This window comes from Paralichthys olivaceus, chromosome 13 (assembly GCF_024713975.1).
Source record: "Paralichthys olivaceus isolate ysfri-2021 chromosome 13, ASM2471397v2, whole genome shotgun sequence".
NCBI classification, from domain to species: Eukaryota; Metazoa; Chordata; class Actinopteri; order Pleuronectiformes; family Paralichthyidae; genus Paralichthys; species Paralichthys olivaceus.
Window position 1 is genome coordinate 15,988,215 of NC_091105.1, and position 17,753 is coordinate 16,005,967.

Consider the following 17,753-nt stretch of genomic DNA (forward strand, 5'->3'; position numbering starts at 1 on the left):
AAGTTTATACCCCAAGTCCAGGGTTATGATTAAATTAAGCTTAGTAGTATTTTTACTGTAAATGCAAAGTGCTGACCCACCCTTGAAATGCTTGAGTGGGGAGTCTTGGAGGCGCAAGCGTAGCATCTCCAGGGTGTTGCGTGTCAGTCTTAGCAAGGCATCCACATTGAGGTGGTTGAAGTGGGAGAGGAGCTCCTGGGCTTCTTCCTCCATCACTTCCATCAGATCCCTCTTCTTCTTCTTCTTCCTTCCCAAAGGAGAGGGGGGGCCAGTGCTGGCAGTAGGGAGCAAAGTGTTTCGAGAGAATTGCTGGCCCTCATCTTCACCTACGATGAAGGAGGTGACACATTTCTCGTTAAAAATGAATGCACTGACTTATAGTTCTCCTTGATGAGGCTCTACAAATGTGAAGTAACCAAAAGCCTACTAGTTTTGACTTTTCTATTTCATCCATGCGTCTGTAGTGATGGGCTGTTTGACATTAACCTTCTTTCTTTTTCTCATTGCAACTTTGTCTAATTTTTTCTTATCCTATTCTATCTGAGGTTAGAATACCTTCGCTGTCCATGTGCTCCGTGGTCTTGCTCTCGGTGCAGCTTTCCTCCTCAACTTTTTCCATCATATCACTCTGATTGTGGTCGAACTCCAGCAGCATGTTGATCAGATCATTAGCAGCCTCCTCCACCAGTGAGCTCTTAGTGTTGAGATTCTGGGCTTGTTTTATGCAGAGGTTCTGTGCACATATGCAAATCAGACATATACATTAAATATCCCATATAAAGCCAGTGCACTGCAGCATAGCATATGCTGGAGGGATAAGCAATAAATATTGCTAAATATTTTATTGCTAAAGATAGCAATAAAAGTCATTTTCCCCCTGAGTACAAAAGAAACTGAATTCATTTCATGAAAATGTGAAAAAAATACAAAATCTTGAATGCACTTTAAGTCAAGTCTAAAAATAGACCTATGCTGAAGTTACCTGGGCAAAAAAATCGAATTGTGTCATGTTCAATTAGTGTCAGTGATGTCTACACAGTAGTGGATATCCCATGGCATAGTGGTGGGGATTCTCAAAGGTCGATATGTAATTCATAGCATTGTAGAATACAGTATACTACTTTTTCTGCAGTGCTATTCACTTGACAACTTGTGTTGTAATAACTTAGCACCTATCGCATATTTTGTATAGTGTGTTATGTACTTTACCCCTGTAATACAGGAATTCCCCAGTTTTGATCTATTACATTAATAAATCCTGAAACATTGACTGTTCAGCTGTGTCACAATACATATATAAGCAAAGGCCATTAGACAACACATTTGAATAAAACCTGGAAAACCCATTTGCATATGTTTATGTAATCCTAGCATCTTTCAAATCTGGAGTGGGGGTTGCTTAAACTACAGCTATACACTACTGAAGTTATTTTATTTGAAAAGTATGTATTTATTTACCCTGGTGGTCTTCACAAACTCCTCACAGGTGAATGGTTCATCCTCTGGCAGGTCACACAGCGTGGCGCTACTCATCTCCTGCAGCACTGCATTTATCCTAAACTCCACCAAGTCGTTCACCCTGTCAATTAACAGCTCCAGGTCGACTAGGGACACAGGAAAAAAAGAATAAGAGAGGGACATGGTCTGACAGAAGTGGAGGGTCTGACTAAAGATGGCAAGCACTGGAGGGTGGGAAGGGGAGAGTGAGGTGGAAGAGGGAGAAATTGTGCTAGAGAAAGATCAGCACCAGAAAGTGTGGAATGTAGAGAGGGGCAAGATATAAAACACACAAACAGCAGGTACATGATGAATGCATTACTGTTAATTGAAACATATGCTGACAGTTGCAGGAGGTCTCATTCGTTATCATGTGGCACAATGTGACTTCTGCAGTTCTTTTCTTACCCAAAGTCTTGTCGACGCGGCTGAGGTACTTGTCTATGTTCAGAGATCTCCAGCTGAGGGAGATCAGACCTGGTTGTATAGCCTCATCCACCTAAAAGGTTTAAAGATGTACAGTGATGCTCTTTGGACAGTCAGTCTCATTTTGTCATACATTTGTATGTCACATAAACACCAATCACCACAGCAAATGTTTTCACTCCTGTCTGTATAATGTTCCTTTGTTTGTTCGTTTGTAAGTAAGATTACGTTCATATATGTGTACTTTAGAAATTCCGACTGAAATTGAATTCATACAATTATCAATACGAGTATCCGAAAAACTAATTAATAAGTAACATGCAGGATATTAGCTTTAATTCAAAATAATCAGGAATTATATCATAACCGCTTCTTACCTTAGCTACATGTGGCATGGCCAGCTGTTTAAAAGAACTCTGGATCTTAGCCCGCACTCTGGTGTTCTCACTCAACATAAACTGCAGGGGAAAGAAATTCATTGAGTTTGTGTATTCATTCACATCATTGTTGAAATGATGAATACTGATGGTACAATATAAACCTTCTTGACAATAGTTATGTCCTTCTCTACTGCTCCCTACACTGTTATTAGATCTCTGGATTTCTAATGTAAATATGACAAAATGTACTACAAGTTGCTCCTTTACATTGTGTGTATTTGCACATTTGAATAGTGTGTAATGTCCACCTCTAGTTTGTCATAGTTCTTCTTGAGGGTTTCCTGCTTCTGCAGTAGCAGAGTAGCAAAGGGCGGGATTTCCAGCTTCATATTCGTCATGAAGCTTGCCTCGCTGATCTGGTCCCGAATCTCTGGGTCAAAGTTGACAAACAGCTCCCCAGTGTCTGTAGATCTGACCAGCAGAGAGGCCTGCAGGCACACCTGGAAACGCTCCATCTGGTGAGGGTTGTGAGAAAGATGCAAAAGAAGAGACAAGAGGAAGAGGTAGAAAAGGGGAAAAATGTAAACAAGAAGTGTGTCTATGTCATTTCGTTGCAAATTATCAATTAGTACTTGTGCAGTTCCCATTCAGAACATGTCTGTATGTAATGGGCTGTTGTAGTCTGTGGTAAGGCTGGTTGTAGCTTTCTTTCTGAAACTGTTAAAGTGACTTGCTGTAGTTGAGCTGCAGTAAAGTAAAGACCAACTGTTGGACAGCAGAACCATAAAGCCTCTGGTGCACAAAGAACTGTCCATCTGTTTAAGTTCATTGAAACTCGACTCAGTATGAGGAACCTAATACCGGAAAATCAGTTGTTGTTGCCATTGTCATAAATGTGCTGTTTGTCGAGAACGCACTGTTGGCTTAACAATGTCACCTAAGTTTATGAGTCCTAGCTGGCGCTGCTATAAAGTAACAATCTCATGCTGATTCAGCTTATTAATATTAATTGTATCATGTGTCCATATTACGATCATGATAAAAGGTATGGTTGTCAAGATATGCCACATACAGACAGACAGACAGACAGATGTCTGGTTTCCTAATTTTTCTTTGCCCAGTTCACACAATGTTTTGCTCTCTTTACCTCTTCCATCCAAACGCCATGGTTGACCAGCTCAAACCTCACAAGGTTCCTTGCCACCCTGTTAAAGTTCTTGATGATTATTTTGGCCTCTGGTGTGGAAAGCACTCCAGGATGCTGCACAAGAATATAATGGTATTGTTTAACATTAAAGAAAAAAACATGCACTCACAGTGACACTGTAAATAAACAATAACAACACTAAGGCCCTACCAAATATTATTGTAGAGCGGCAGAAATTCAATATTACCTGTTGAAAAATGTCCATGGGACCCTGGATCCTGCTGTAGAGGTGCCGCGCCCACATGATGCCGCCTGCCACAGGGGGCAATCCCCAGGGAATGGGGGGATCCAGTTTCTGCTCCTTAAAAGTATTGGAGATCATTTCAAGGTCCTGGCCGTAATTCTGCAGAATGAGCTGATACTTCTCGTCCATGCCAAGGTCTGGGATGCCCAGTCTGTTTTTGTTTAGAAAATACAAATAGTTGCATTTCATCAGAAATCAAATATTGTCAAACAGTAATGGAATAATGAAATAAATGAGGAGTGAATAGAGTAAACTGTAATAATCCAGTGATAACAATCTTTTTTAAGGTCAATGTCAATTACAGTAACTTCTGGCTATGACTTTCTTCACTGCAGGGACACAGGCATAACTAATGACATCATCCCTGGCAGTATTTCTTATAGATGTCAATAAGCCTGCTGACACAATAAAGGACAGCTGACCTGACAAAACCTATGGAATTCATTGTTGTTATTAGTTACAGATGTATTTAATGAGGCAAATTGCCAACAGCAAGAAAGTTGTATCCAGAAGTTCTGCTAGTTTCCTTTTTAATGTCGGCCATTTGATTGGCGATTTATTAGAGGCTGCGTTACCAAATGAATACACTTGTCTGTTACTGATTTGCAGGTTGGACAGAGGATAATCACTTTTCTGTGCTGTGGATCAGACTGAAAAAATGCAGTGCAAAGAGTTGGTTACCTTTCAAATTTCTTCAACACATTTATAGCTCTTTCTGTGTTTGAAATTTTTGTAAAGGTGCTATCCAGAAAACATCTGATCTGATCCTGGAAACACAAAAAACAAAACAAGAAATCAAGAAGAGTATTAGAAAGGTTCTCGGCACACTGAGTGTAGATGAGTAAAAACTGAGCTGAGTTTAGTTAGATTTGTTATGGCACAGTACTGTACATCTGTTTGATTCCCATTAGAATATGGACTTTTGTGGACACCATGTTAAACATGTTAAACAGTATATGTATAATCTACCACAATAACATAAAATGTGGTGCGATCCATTTCATTTCACTGTACAATATAGACAAAACAAGCTCATTAGTTCTGTCAGTAATATTTCTAATATACACTTACTCATGATACAAATATTACTTACATGGAGCTCAGATGTACTTTTGCAGAACTCTTCGTAGTCAACATCGAAGTCAGTTACTCTCTGGTCAAGGTAATTGTAATTTTTTGTCTTTATGTTCAGCGTAATGGCCTAACAAAAACACAAACATAAAAACAGTCAAATGTGTGCATGTCTGCTGCAGTCAATCCTGAGCTTGGGAATTCTACTATATTCAACTTCTTTTTTTTTTCAGCAAATGGCTTCACACTGATGTTTACAACACATTACCTCAGTCACAGAGTCACATAGTAACTACTCAAGGTTTTACAATAGGACAAGCTTAATGCATAATAATAATAGTAGTGGAAATGCAATAGAATCTTAAACCTTAATGTAGTTCTGTTAGTTACTTGTGCTTCTAAAGGAATATTTGCTGGGAAAAATGATGGAACAACACAAACCAATGAAACAACTAATATGAACAAAATATATTTAAGTTGCTCCTGTGGTCATGATCCATGCAGTTAGTATGTATTTAAGTGAGATATATATGGTAAAATTCTATCATGTCTCAGAATTTTACCACTGCATGCAGTCAACCCTGAAAGTGATACATGCATTGCTAAAATTTGTAGACTACATTGAGACATTACCTCCCATTTCCCCTGCATTTCTGCAGTCTGCACACGAGGGAGGGAAAAACAAACACATATCTCACATCAATATACTCTCAAGGGGGAAAACATCTGAACACCAATTAGACAAGGTGATGCAATTCATGAATTCAAGTGTTGTTTCCTACAACCTGAGGCACTATGATTTTGTAAACATCATTTTGTTTACCACAAGCCAAAGAAAAAGACAGTAATCTGGGACGGTCACGCTGATGCACAACCTGAAACTTGTACTCTCCTGAGCTGCACTGCCATTTAAAAAAAAAGATGTTTCAAATATCTCAGCATATAAAGTGTAATCTATATCTGTCCATAAATTACATGTAGTCAAGCAATTCGGGTAAATAATGAATGAAACTAAATCTGTTATCATAAGCAGGAGAAATACAGACTCAGCTGGATAACAGTGGCATTTCATCAGTTAATAGAATGGCGCTCTTTGTTGTTTCATGTATGAACAACAACTTGATCAAATGATGTACCCACTTGAAACTTGGTGGCAATGGTCTCCAGTGCTTCCATCTTGGAGTCCTGCAGAGTAGAGTAGGTGGAAATCGCGTTGAACATTTCCAGGACCTTGTTGAGTCGTCGCTGGAATGTGTCAAACTTCCCAAAAATGTACATATTGCTGAAGTCAAACTGTTTCTGTGAGGGAGTCCGCTCCAACTCCTCCTTTGTTTTATGGAACCACCGCTGGTATTCCTGCATGACACAGTTTGTCACAGAACAAAGTTACAATTTCATTCAACCATTCAATCAAGATGGCAGCATTTGTCATCTGATCTCCCTTCCTCACATTTCTTACATCATGACTGTACCCTTATGAACTTTTTTGGGACAACTTGTCTAACTGTAAGCAAAACATCTAATAATAAGTCATTCTAACACGTGTAGTGTGTAGAAAACAAACAATGTTACAATCAGAAATGTGAAATGAACATAATGTATAAGAAACCCCATTTCATAAAAATGGAAAAACTAGGAAGTACTAATTAAATAATAAATACATCTATCAATAAATCTTATGCAGTACCTGGTTTAGGTGGATGGCAGCTTTGATTTTGTCAGAGACAACTTGCTGAGGTTGGTCCCATATTGAATTTGACTCGTTGTTAGTGATGTAGGCCTTGCAGGCTGTGATCATCTGGTTTGTCACCTGGAGGTATTGATGTGTACAGTGAAATGAAGAAATGCATTTGAACTATTTCTGAAACCAAACAGGTTGAAGCCATACATGACCATACAGAAGCTCAAATGGGAAATTTGTGTTGTAATACAGTGAAAGGTTATGATGCTTCTATTCTGTCCACATCTGTTCTTTAGTAATCAACCCAGTGATTTTTACACCAGAACAACATAAATTGAAAATTTACTAATTCTTTTGTGCATAATTCTTTTTTTCACTCTGGGTTAATGTAACAATGAGCTTAGGGGACGAAATTGAATGTTTGAATGGTTAAAATGTGAAGATTACAGATCACAGTGTTCAAATGAGGACAAAACCCAGTACGGTATGAAAATGATTTGCTGAATCCCATTGTCGGTTAGAATATAATGTTTATCATTGTTGTATTATGTAGAATAGTGACCATTCCTACCTTGTAAAAAAGTGATGTAATCTTCTCTGATGTGTTGTAGTGGTGAGAAATGCTATGAACCATCCTGATCGCATTGATCAGACCTGGGATTGCAACCACCATCGATACCTGGGGTGAAACAGAAATTAAAGTTTACATATGTAATGCTCTTGCTGACTTGAAAGTCCATTTCAAAAATGGAGACAGCTCATTCAGTTATTTTTTATTCACGCTTTATCTTTAGAGTGATTGAAATCATTTTCTTACAGGGTCATTGTTGTAAAGAGGGTCGCAAAACTTCTCCAGGGCGTAAAGGTATTTCACATTGTCCTTGGCCTCATTGGCTGCATGAGTGATTCTGGTGTCCAGCTTCCGCCATGACTGGATGGAACAATAACAATGAAAATAAATGAACAGAGGGCATTTTGGGAGAACCACATGTCCTATGTAGCAGCACAACAAAGAAATGCATGCATATTTGGCATTTATAGTTGGTAAAAGTCATATCAGACCGTTATAAGTTTCGATTTGGCGATCAGGAGCACACCCTTGACCGCTCTGATATCAGGGCTCTTAAGTTGATCCACAAGGTAGTTGAAGCGGGACATTCGTCTCCTCCATTGCTCAAGCTCAGCCCGAGGGCCAAGGTCATCAGCCTCCTTTCTCAGCAGCTCACTCTCAGCCAGAACCTGTAGAGCATAGATACTTTTTAGTTAATTTCACAACATTTAGGTAAAAGCTCTTTCACAACCAATTTGGGAGCTGAGAATTCATCTGACCCAAGGGACTTGTTAATTTTCAAGGATTTTATGTTTCTTCTATTTCACTTCTGGAAATCCAGGCTGTTAAATTATCCACTTCTACCAGAGTTAAATTTAACAAAACTAAGAAATTCAAAGATCCTTCTTTGACACTAAGGGCCTGATCTGCTTAGATCCCAAATAAAGAGTGCTAAATTGCGTGTGCATTATAATAGATTGCACATTTGGTTGGTGGGAGTTTTGCAGGTGATCTACTAAAACTAAGCGTGCAAATGATAACAGGTGCAAACATGGGAGAGGCAGTAGTATTAAAATGAGTGTTTTGCATCTCACCTGTTCTATCTGTTTGATCCAGACATTCATGCAGGCCTCTATCTTCTCTATGGTCTCTTTGCTGCTTGCTGCTGCTACGTAGTCTTCTGGGGTTTTCAGAATCCGCAAGTCAAAGGTGTCGCACTCTTTCAGTGTAACCTGGAGACGAGGCATGACATTGTTTATTTTTTTCTGCAGTACAATGTATGTTGTTTGTGGATGTACCTACTTGTGCTCACAGGTTTTTGGGAAAAGAAATTTAAAAGAATAGACTATGAAAGTTATTTTATAGTTGAAAGACAGTACTATCTTACTGCTTTAATGAAACTACTGTTATGAAAAATGTTCAGCTGACCTTTATGTCTCCACATTATTCCCAATCATAATGATTAGCTAAAACAGACTAGCATACACTGGTTAGTGCACAAATATTGACATGACCTTCAGTACTGCTGCTAAGTCGAGGGTGATTCTTCATTGGGCATTTCATAGTTGTTAAATCAAACAAGATCAGACTCATTCTTGAACAGTCTGCTTCCTACCTTTTCCTTCAGACTCTCCTGTGCCCCAGCCAAAACCATCACGAAGCGTTCCAGTGATGATATGAACTCTTGTTTCACGCTCTGGTTCTGGGAGCTGGACAGTTCCCCCCAGCCATGATCAATATTCCTCAGGGTGGGGATGAAGATGTTGGAAAGCAACTGCTCCACTCTATTTAATGGGCATCCTTGTGTTGTGTCCAACATATTGAAATTTACTTCCTGGAGAAAGGGGAGTGCACACACACATCAGACAATCAATTCAACATTTCACTGGATCTAACAATTGACACTCAAGAGGGTCTCCAAAGAGCTGAAGTTAACTTCATGATGTTTGGCACTCGGCATGGATATCTGACATTAAAAGACAGCAGTTGGGTCCAGACAGAATGGTTCAGGGATTACCTTGTAAACCAGACAAGCAGTAAAACTTTCAATATAGCCAAATAACTATTGTCTCGGTATTTCAAAAGGACTGAGAAGATGACATTGGAAAGCATAAAATGGATTAACAAGAATGGCATTCAAAGTGCATATGTCTGCCAAGGCCCAACAGTCCCCTTATGAAACCACATTTAACACTAAATCGCAACCCACTCATAGATATTTTTCCCCTAAATATACCAGATTTTTAAATATATCTGTATTATTTCTTTAGAAATTCACTACTCCTGCTCAATTACAAATAAACACAGATGAAAACATAGCCTCCTTGGCACAGGTAAGCTGATAAATCTACAGCAGACATAGGAAAACAAGAACATCCTATTGAAGTTGAACCCACATCAGATATTCCCAATCAAAGGTTCAGTGTGTAGAATTTAGTGACATCTAGTGTTGAAGTTGCATGTCGCAGCTGAACACCCCTCACCTCACCCTCCCCTTCTAAACATATAAAAGAACATGTGCTAGCCTTCAGTGTCATAAAAACTCAAAAGGTGTTTAGTTTGTCCAGTCTGGACTAATGTAAAAAACATGGCGGCCTCCGTAGAGAGGGTCCCCTTGATGTAAATATAAAGTATTTAAATATAAAGGGCCTTTTCTGAGGTAAAGAAAACTACAGTTCATATAATTTAGATGAAACAAACTAGTGAAAACATTATGAGGATTATTCTACAATGAATTTCGGCCAATAGTTCCCTTTCACCTAAATCTCACTCACTGGACCTTTAAGTTAGCGAGTAGTAACCGTTTAAAACGAAACATAACATAACACACGTAGTTTATCACTTACAGTTTCTCTCTTGTTTTTGACATTTTGGCATACTCAAAGGACAAGGAATCAAATATTCACCTGTGTAAATGTGTGTACCCTACAAAAATTAATTAATATTTTTAGGGATACACAATATATATCGGTCAATAATGGGAATTTTATATTGTTATTTATTTATCGGGTAAGCTAGCTAGCTTCTTTTCTGGTTAGCTAACAAAAACTAGATCAACAAAATAAAACTCGAAATATAACAGTATATACTTAATAGACTGAGTGTTCGTATGGTTGGTCGCAATAATTTCAGACTTACCGTTGACATGACGATGCTGCATGAAGAGTAAAAAATTAGTAGGAAAACTTAAGTCTGCAATCACTATTTTTGAGGACCTTGATTCATTTCTATAGGATCAAGGTGGAATTCTGGGTGAGTTGGAATCCAGCTCATCCACCTCCTTTGATGTTATAAAAAAGAATACCCTGCAATGTCATCAAAGGCTTTTATGTCCTTTATGGCCTTCCCCTAAATTAAGAAGGAAGAATAAGATTAAAGAATAAAGCAACTTGATTCCGGGACACTATTTCTGCAGGTTCACACTCATACCCCAGTCCAAACATATACAAGACTCTGAATTGACCGTAGGTGTAAACCTATGGTGTGAACGTGAGTGTGAAAGTTTTTTTGCCTTGATGTGTTGGCCGTGTTATGGAATGCAACCTGTCAAGGGTGCATTCCCCCATGACCCTCAAAGAATAAGCAGTTTAGATAATGCAAGGATGGATGATCTTATTCCCACATGTACAGTACAAAAAGGCAAAAAGATGCAATCATAGTCAAATGAGTAATATAATTCCACAGTTGTGCTCAAATCCCTGATCAACCATAGTAAAAACTGAGTGATTTCATGCATTCAACAGTATAACATAACTCACTCTGTGTATGTTTTCAGAGGTGATTGCCTTAGAAGCGTTGTCTCTGGTGAAGAAGACACACAACCCGGTCAGTGCCACATCCCTCCCGTCGGTCACAAACACTTTACATTTCTTGCTGCTTCCAGGCTGCTGGGCAACAATCTGGGGGGGTGCAGGAGCTGCTGCTGTTGCTACAAAAAAAAGGGAGAATTGGACCAAGTAGCAGTAGCAAGTTTTTATCACATCCAACTTTGACTTTGACTGTGAGCGTAATACTATGGCATTGCTTCAGATATAAATTGTAACAATGCACTGACTGCCCACTTTTACAAGGACTCTGGTTCCGAAAGTAAATTTCTGATTCAAAGGGGTACAGAGATACAAAACTGTGTACGTAATTATTGTGAAGGAACTACATATCCCATAAACCATTGCAAATTATCTCTTTCCAATGACTTCCAGTGCGCTTCTTCAATTTAACCTTGTTGTTAGTCTAACGCTTCATTTAGTGTGTAGTGTAGTAATATATAGTAACTGAATAATTCAATCATAGCTGATGTTCGATGATCGATAGCAGATGAGATTTTCACAGCTGTGTTAAAATATAGCATGGTAACAGTGAGGTCCACCCATCAGAGACTTCACAACTACACCTGAGGATTGTGGGTAGTGTAGTACCTCTTTTTGACATTGTGAATAAAACAAATTATTTAGTTTGTGATGCCACTGATGGCAGTGATTGCCATCAGTGGCAATCACTGCAATAATGTCACCTGTAAATGCATACAGGACAGAATCTGAACTTGATGTGTTGCAGTCAATCACATATAGTGTTGTCATATCATTAATATTTGATACAAGCACTTTACCTGCTTCGACTGGTTGAGCATCCTGATAGTAGAACATGAGGTGTGGAAGACCCTCAAACACAAAGAATTGCTCCATGCGCTCAATCTGAGATGAAAAGAAAAATCTCAGTGTGATCTCTCGACTCCACACCTCAAACTGAAAGATGCTGTGTGGTAATTGTAGAACCTCGCTCTCAGTGCAAACATGACCAAACTTTAAACTAAAACAATTACCCTCAGTCCAAATCTTAACCCTCAAACTGCAGTAATTTTGTAAAAATACAAACTCCTGTTATTCAGATGCTACCAAAGCTATATATTTTTTAGTTTATAGGCTGTTGCAATATTAAACAGATAAAAAAGTACCTGATTCCCCTCCAGTATGGCATCTTCCACATCAGCTTTCTCCTGTCCCACACATGAAGCCACAATACTGAGGATGTAGTCATGCCTTCCATCCAGCTGGGCACGCTTAGCTTCACGCTCCTCCTTCAACTTTTGCTAAACAAAATGTACAGACAGAGATAATTATTATTAAGATGAGGTGTCCAGTTAAACTAAAGTTTCTACTTGCTTTTGAATATTTGACTTATTATATAAATATTGTTGAGGGAAAAAAATATTCTGATGTGTATCTGTGTGTGATATTACATTCCCATGAGTCCGAAGAGAAAAAAGAAAAAGCAAAAAGCCATTAAACCATATTTCACATACTTGGTATGTTGTGATGAGGCTTTTGGTAATGACAGATGTTTGAGGCTCTCCTTTGGTCCTGCACTCAGACATTGTTTAAGTAAGAGTCCATTCAAAGAATAACAGTTTCAGTTTTCAATGAACAGGTCGCAATACGGATAGTGAAAAATCGCCAGTTGATTGTCCAGGCACAGCATCCAAATGTCAAAAAACATTTACATCAAAACATCAATATTCCTTCAAGAATTCCAAATGTACATCCTCAGTTTCATCCACAAGTGCCTCTATGTCTCTGCAATGACTCAAATACAGGTGACCAATACCAGAGCCAGTTTACTGTACAGGCCCTGGCTAGCGTCCAGGTTGGCGGGAGAGTAAAATTAACAACAATGGGTTGCCAGGTTCTGTTAGTAACACATCAACAACGTCAGCCAGTAAATTAACCTGGTGTTTCACTGTGTACCAGCTGCATGTTCCCTTTGAATTCTCCTTCCTTTGTCTCTGTCTAGGATTCAAACAAGGGGAATGACAAGAACTGTTTTTGTCTTGAAATACTTTTTGCATTGACGTCACTGTTGTTAAACCATCTTTTTTAAAGGCTCTCTTCTACAACAAAGCAGGAAATGTCCTCCTGTGACTGGCCATGCCAAAAATAGAAACTTGAGAGCAAGCTCTTTAATTTAGAAGAATGTTTAGGCAATAATTGCTGGATTTAATTTTAACAATGATACTGATTTATCCATGTTTTTGAGCTTTATAGAAGAAGAATTCTTAGTGTTATGTGGCTTTATCCTTAAATTTTCCTTTTTCTTGTCAGCTGAATCTGCTCACTAAAGTTTGTAACACCGGACATTCACTGTACATCCAAGCACACTGGACTAACAGTCAGACTGGAGAGAATGGATGTGACATTTGTGGGATGGATCAGATAAAAAAAAATCTGAAATGCTAAAAGGAACATGAAGTAGACGAATCCAAAAGATAGAAAGGATGATTAGACACACATGGCATAATGGAGGAAGAAGTGGAGGAAGAAAGAAATGAAAGCATAAAACAGATGTAGAGAAAAGAGGGAGAGAAGGCTGAGGAAAAATGATGAAACTAACTGAATCCAAAACAGGATGGAGAAATAATGATTGACATAGGATTGGTAGCTGTGAGCCGTGAAGACCAGAAAATAGGAAATAAGGTAAAAGGGAAAGAGGTGCGAAATAAAAGGACCACAAGGAAGGAGAGGCATGAGTCATGGACTTGGACAAAGAGAGAAAGCACAATTCTATATATAGTGCAGGTTTGGGTGGTTAAGAGTGAAGGTATTGATTCTTGTTTGTTAGAGCCTGGGGGATGGGGGGTGGTCATGGGAAGGGGAGGAGGAGCAACAACCACCTCAACAACAACAATGTCACAAGCCATAGGTTTCAAGCAGGCACATGCAGCGGCACATTAATGTCAGTCATTTTGAAAGAAACCTGCCACCTCCCAACACACCTCTATTAACTTTTTCAAATGATGATGATTTGTCTGTCTTTGCCAAGCACCTATACATCAAGTCACATGTCAACCAAGCACATGCCAGGACGGTTTCTAAGCACAACGAGAATGAATGTCCTGTTCTCACTGCAGTTTCAGTCACTTCACAGCTGAACATGTTTACCTGTACTTTGCATGTGCTCTTTTACATTTCAAAGCATTTCTTCAGTGAGCCAAACTTAACGACAGAGACACCCTTTGTGGTAAGAGCACAAGAGAGATAAGAAGAGCTCACATCTGGATGACTTACTGTATGTGACTAATTGTACACATTTAGCTTTTTTTCTGATTCCTTAAAAATTTCACCCAACCTTACATTATAAAACATTACAAGCATATATTTAAAATAAATTAAAATAAATCCTTCAGAACTCTGACAGTAAATCACACCAACCTGCCTCTGGAGATATGCACACATACATACGCTATATAGACACGTAACACTCGCTTCACACGTCAACCATAAAAAAGGACACCAAGCCAACAGTTGCTGGGCGACCAGCCATTTCAGGGTCTTCTCCCTGCCTTTATACCAAATTGCGTGAACAGTCAACTCAGATCTCAGCCAGGAGACGAACAGTGCAAACACAATGCAGAGCAGCAAACAAGCAGTCTCAGTCACAACTACATGAAAGACATGAACATACAAAATACACTATCCAACAATAACAGGCTTTAACAATGACACTCACAGACACAAACAAACACATCCATAAATGGTTATTCCAATAACACAGACAATAGCCAGCAATGACGGCAGCTTCAACATTAATAGCTTTCAAAAGAAAACAAAGCCCCATCCTGAGATAAGCCATGTCAAGATGAGTTAAAGGGAATACAGCTGTGACAAAACAAATGTGAAGCATGACAGTTTGGCACAAATATGGTCTGGTTATTTCTATAATATTAAAACTATTCAGAACTATTGGTTTCCAGTTCCCTGTCAAACATCAGATAAACAGATCATAATCGGTCCATTTTGATTTACTTCCTCTGGGGGATAGAATTAACACACACTGTCAAAATCAGAATTGTAGTTGGGGATAAAGTAGTGGAGCTAATTTTGTCCATTTAATTTCAAATCACTCTAATATGACTGAAAGATCACATCGGAGCAAATAAATGGGAGATATGACACCACAACAACAACCATGCTGCATGATTTATCTTACCTGAATGACCTTGGAAACTGCTCGTTTCCAGAGCTGCTTTATAAACACCCGCGACATGACAGTTTAACTCCTCTCTAGCTCAATCCTTCTATATCTTCTCTATCACCTGCTATCACTCTCTCATCTACATTTACAGAGGTGAGCTGTATACTCTCGCCCTTAGAGGGATAAGCCCTATCAAGTTGTCAGCGGTGACCATCTGAGCTGAGGCTATGCCTGTTTTAACTTTAATGGCCATTCCTGTCAGCAGCATATGAGTTTTCACTGCCGGGCTATTTGAACAAATGGAAAAACACATGTGGATCATGCACTTGTGCATATTTGTGAATGCGCAGGTAAAAACACATAAAGACACAAATGATTATAGGAAGCCTGACAGCTCCTACACTCACAAACCATTGCAAGGAAGTGTTCAAAGGTGGATTCTGTTTTGAGGCCATGGACTGTTTAGAAGAAAAAGAGAATGTGGCTTCAAAAGTGAAGCCACATCCTCTTTATCAACCCCTGGTGGATGGCTGCAGTATAGGTCATAAACCTCTCCTCCTTCATGTTAGTTGATGGGATATGGGCTAAAATAAAAAGGCAGAGTACACGCCAAACAAATCTCAAAATGGTTTTTCATCATTCTCATTATTTTTTGTAAGTTTGGTTTTAATTAGGTATTTGATGATATTAACAGGGTCAGACTGACTCAAGACAGCTGCTGCATGCCGATTGCTACCAAGCAGACTCCTAATGTGCAAGATGGCAGTGTATATAGTTATAGAGTGAACTTTGCAAATACAGGGATATTTCACATAGCGCCTTTTATATGTACCTCCTCTACAAAACCAAGTTACAGATGAACTGTGTAACCTTAAGGTCAAAACAATCATGCAACAGGCCAATATTAGTGCGTGTTGCTTTATTTGATATCGATTATACTGAACTTCAAATGATAAATTTATAATTTGGATCTGGATTAGCTGCAGGTGGAATGTTTAGATTTTCTTTGTTGTCTGACATAATGCCCTAAAAGCAGGAAAAAATTATTTAACTTCACAATGTCCCATTATTTAATGCACTTACTCATTTCTTTTTATGTAGTTATCCTGTTTGGACGGTAACGGGTGTGTTAATAAATCAATTTAAGTCAGCAGTAACATGACTTGCATATGTTTTATAAACTATAAGTTGTGTTCAATTTATAATTCATGGATGTGTGTTTTTTTAGAGCTGCAGCAACAACTAAATACAGAAACAGCTCTGATCGTATTATCTTTAAACTTGTAATTTAATGATTTATACAAACATAAAGAAGGATTTCAAGAGATTTCACTCTGGTCATGTGTTTACTAAACGAGAATTACACTAATTAGAGCGCAAAGGGTGGTTTGTTTCTTTCTCTCCACAGTTACCAACTGCTTGCACTTTGCAGGAACTGTTGGGTTTCTCTATAATATTGTAAGGTCTTGACATTACTATGCAAAGTGCCTTGAGATAATGTATGTAATGATTTAGAGTTAATTGAATTGAATACCTCTGCCAAGGGAACAATTCTAAGGACACATTAGATTTCTCAGCTACACATTCGTGGTATCTACAGGTTTCTGGCCCTGTTTGTTACTGTACAGAGACTAAAAAACACTTTGAAACCACATTTAAATCCACTAGATCCAGATATTTATATGGATCTGCACATAAATTTCCCCCACCGATCGATGCCAAACCCCTAAATATGTGACAATGTTTCCATCAAGATTCACAACAAATTATCTGGGATATCAATAAAAATGTTGGCACGCCCAATCTCACAATGTTAAAACAGTGGAAAAAAATCCTGAATCCTGCTAAATACCAAACAAACACAGATGAAAACATATCCTCCATCACATAGGTAGAAAAGTGGGATTTTCATAGACTGTATGTGTTGTCAGAAGAAATCTGTCATTACTGCTGCTTGTGTGAGGTCTGCATAACCTGCGGTGCATTAAAACATTTTGAGATAGGCTTTCACACATTAAAAAGAAGGATTTTCTAAAGATTTTCCCTGCTTATACCTTCTTGAGCTGTCCTACCATCTGCTTTGATACAAACACATCAGCTGTTCCTGACACATTAAAGATAAATTACATTTGGCCCATGTAGCGTGTTAACAAGCAGTGTGTAACTCCAGAACTCTTGGGTCACCTTACCTTGTTTTGATAGTCTGGTTTAAAAGGCAGCATCGTCGACAACGGCCTTGCACACTGACACTTCTTTTCAAGTCATTCCACCTTCGTAATTGGCTTTGCATTGCATGACATTAGAGAATTACAGCGCCCACACAAAGACGACAAGACAGAGAACAAGTGGCTTTGCTACAGCCTGTGAGTAATCAGCCTTCTTATTTGCTATGTGACAAAGGTAACTGCCCTGAAATTATGAGCGTGTTGCAGGTAAAAGGGGGCTGCTGACTACATAATGCGGTGTTGGATGACCACCTGTCTGCAAGGTAATAATGAAGGTCCTGCTCTCACCTTACAAGTCTATCACAACAATGGGATGTAGAGCGGTGACTGTGGGGTGGAAAGCTTGTTAAAACAAACACATCCAGTGGGCAACACATAGCTTATTGAAAAATATATACAGATGCAGAATATATGCTTTGGTGGAGCAAGAATCTGAAAATGAACCTCAACAAGCATTTGTCACCCTCTTAAATGCAGGGTTCTCGCTGCAAACACCTCTTTGAAAAT

The 17,753-nt window shown here is 38.8% G+C and overlaps 1 protein-coding gene and 1 long non-coding RNA gene across 5 annotated transcripts in view; one reads left to right on the forward strand and one right to left on the reverse strand.

Annotated features, from left to right (window-relative positions):
* Positions 1–17,753, reverse strand: part of dnah5 (dynein, axonemal, heavy chain 5) — a 75,091-nt gene that overhangs the window by 53,731 nt on the left and 3,607 nt on the right. The window contains exons 1-22 of one of the 4 annotated variants that reach the window (XM_069536569.1): positions 12,356–16,078; positions 12,008–12,142; positions 11,663–11,747; positions 10,815–10,984; positions 8,672–8,890; positions 8,151–8,288; positions 7,569–7,745; positions 7,324–7,437; positions 7,078–7,185; positions 6,513–6,635; positions 5,966–6,181; positions 5,459–5,485; positions 4,848–4,955; positions 4,436–4,521; positions 3,698–3,905; positions 3,451–3,564; positions 2,612–2,818; positions 2,301–2,381; positions 1,906–1,996; positions 1,459–1,604; positions 556–733; positions 81–326 (exon numbers count right to left, since the gene is read on the reverse strand). In XM_069536569.1, the coding sequence (XP_069392670.1) occupies positions 81–326; positions 556–733; positions 1,459–1,604; positions 1,906–1,996; positions 2,301–2,381; positions 2,612–2,818; positions 3,451–3,564; positions 3,698–3,905; positions 4,436–4,521; positions 4,848–4,955; positions 5,459–5,485; positions 5,966–6,181; positions 6,513–6,635; positions 7,078–7,185; positions 7,324–7,437; positions 7,569–7,745; positions 8,151–8,288; positions 8,672–8,890; positions 10,815–10,984; positions 11,663–11,747; positions 12,008–12,142; positions 12,356–12,427 (3,049 nt within the window). In that variant the 5' untranslated portion in view covers positions 12,428–16,078. Of the gene's footprint in view, positions 1–80; positions 327–555; positions 734–1,458; positions 1,605–1,905; positions 1,997–2,300; positions 2,382–2,611; positions 2,819–3,450; positions 3,565–3,697; positions 3,906–4,435; positions 4,522–4,847; positions 4,956–5,458; positions 5,486–5,965; positions 6,182–6,512; positions 6,636–7,077; positions 7,186–7,323; positions 7,438–7,568; positions 7,746–8,150; positions 8,289–8,671; positions 8,891–10,194; positions 10,332–10,814; positions 10,985–11,662; positions 11,748–12,007; positions 12,143–12,355; positions 16,079–17,753 lie in introns of those variants that run through there. The other 3 variants (XM_069536568.1, XM_069536570.1, XM_069536571.1) reach the window with 3 other exon arrangements.
* On the forward strand, positions 10,415–11,240 carry LOC138413456 (uncharacterized). Its single transcript, XR_011245798.1, has 2 exons — positions 10,415–10,545; positions 10,832–11,240. It is a non-coding gene; the product is annotated as an uncharacterized lncRNA (long non-coding RNA).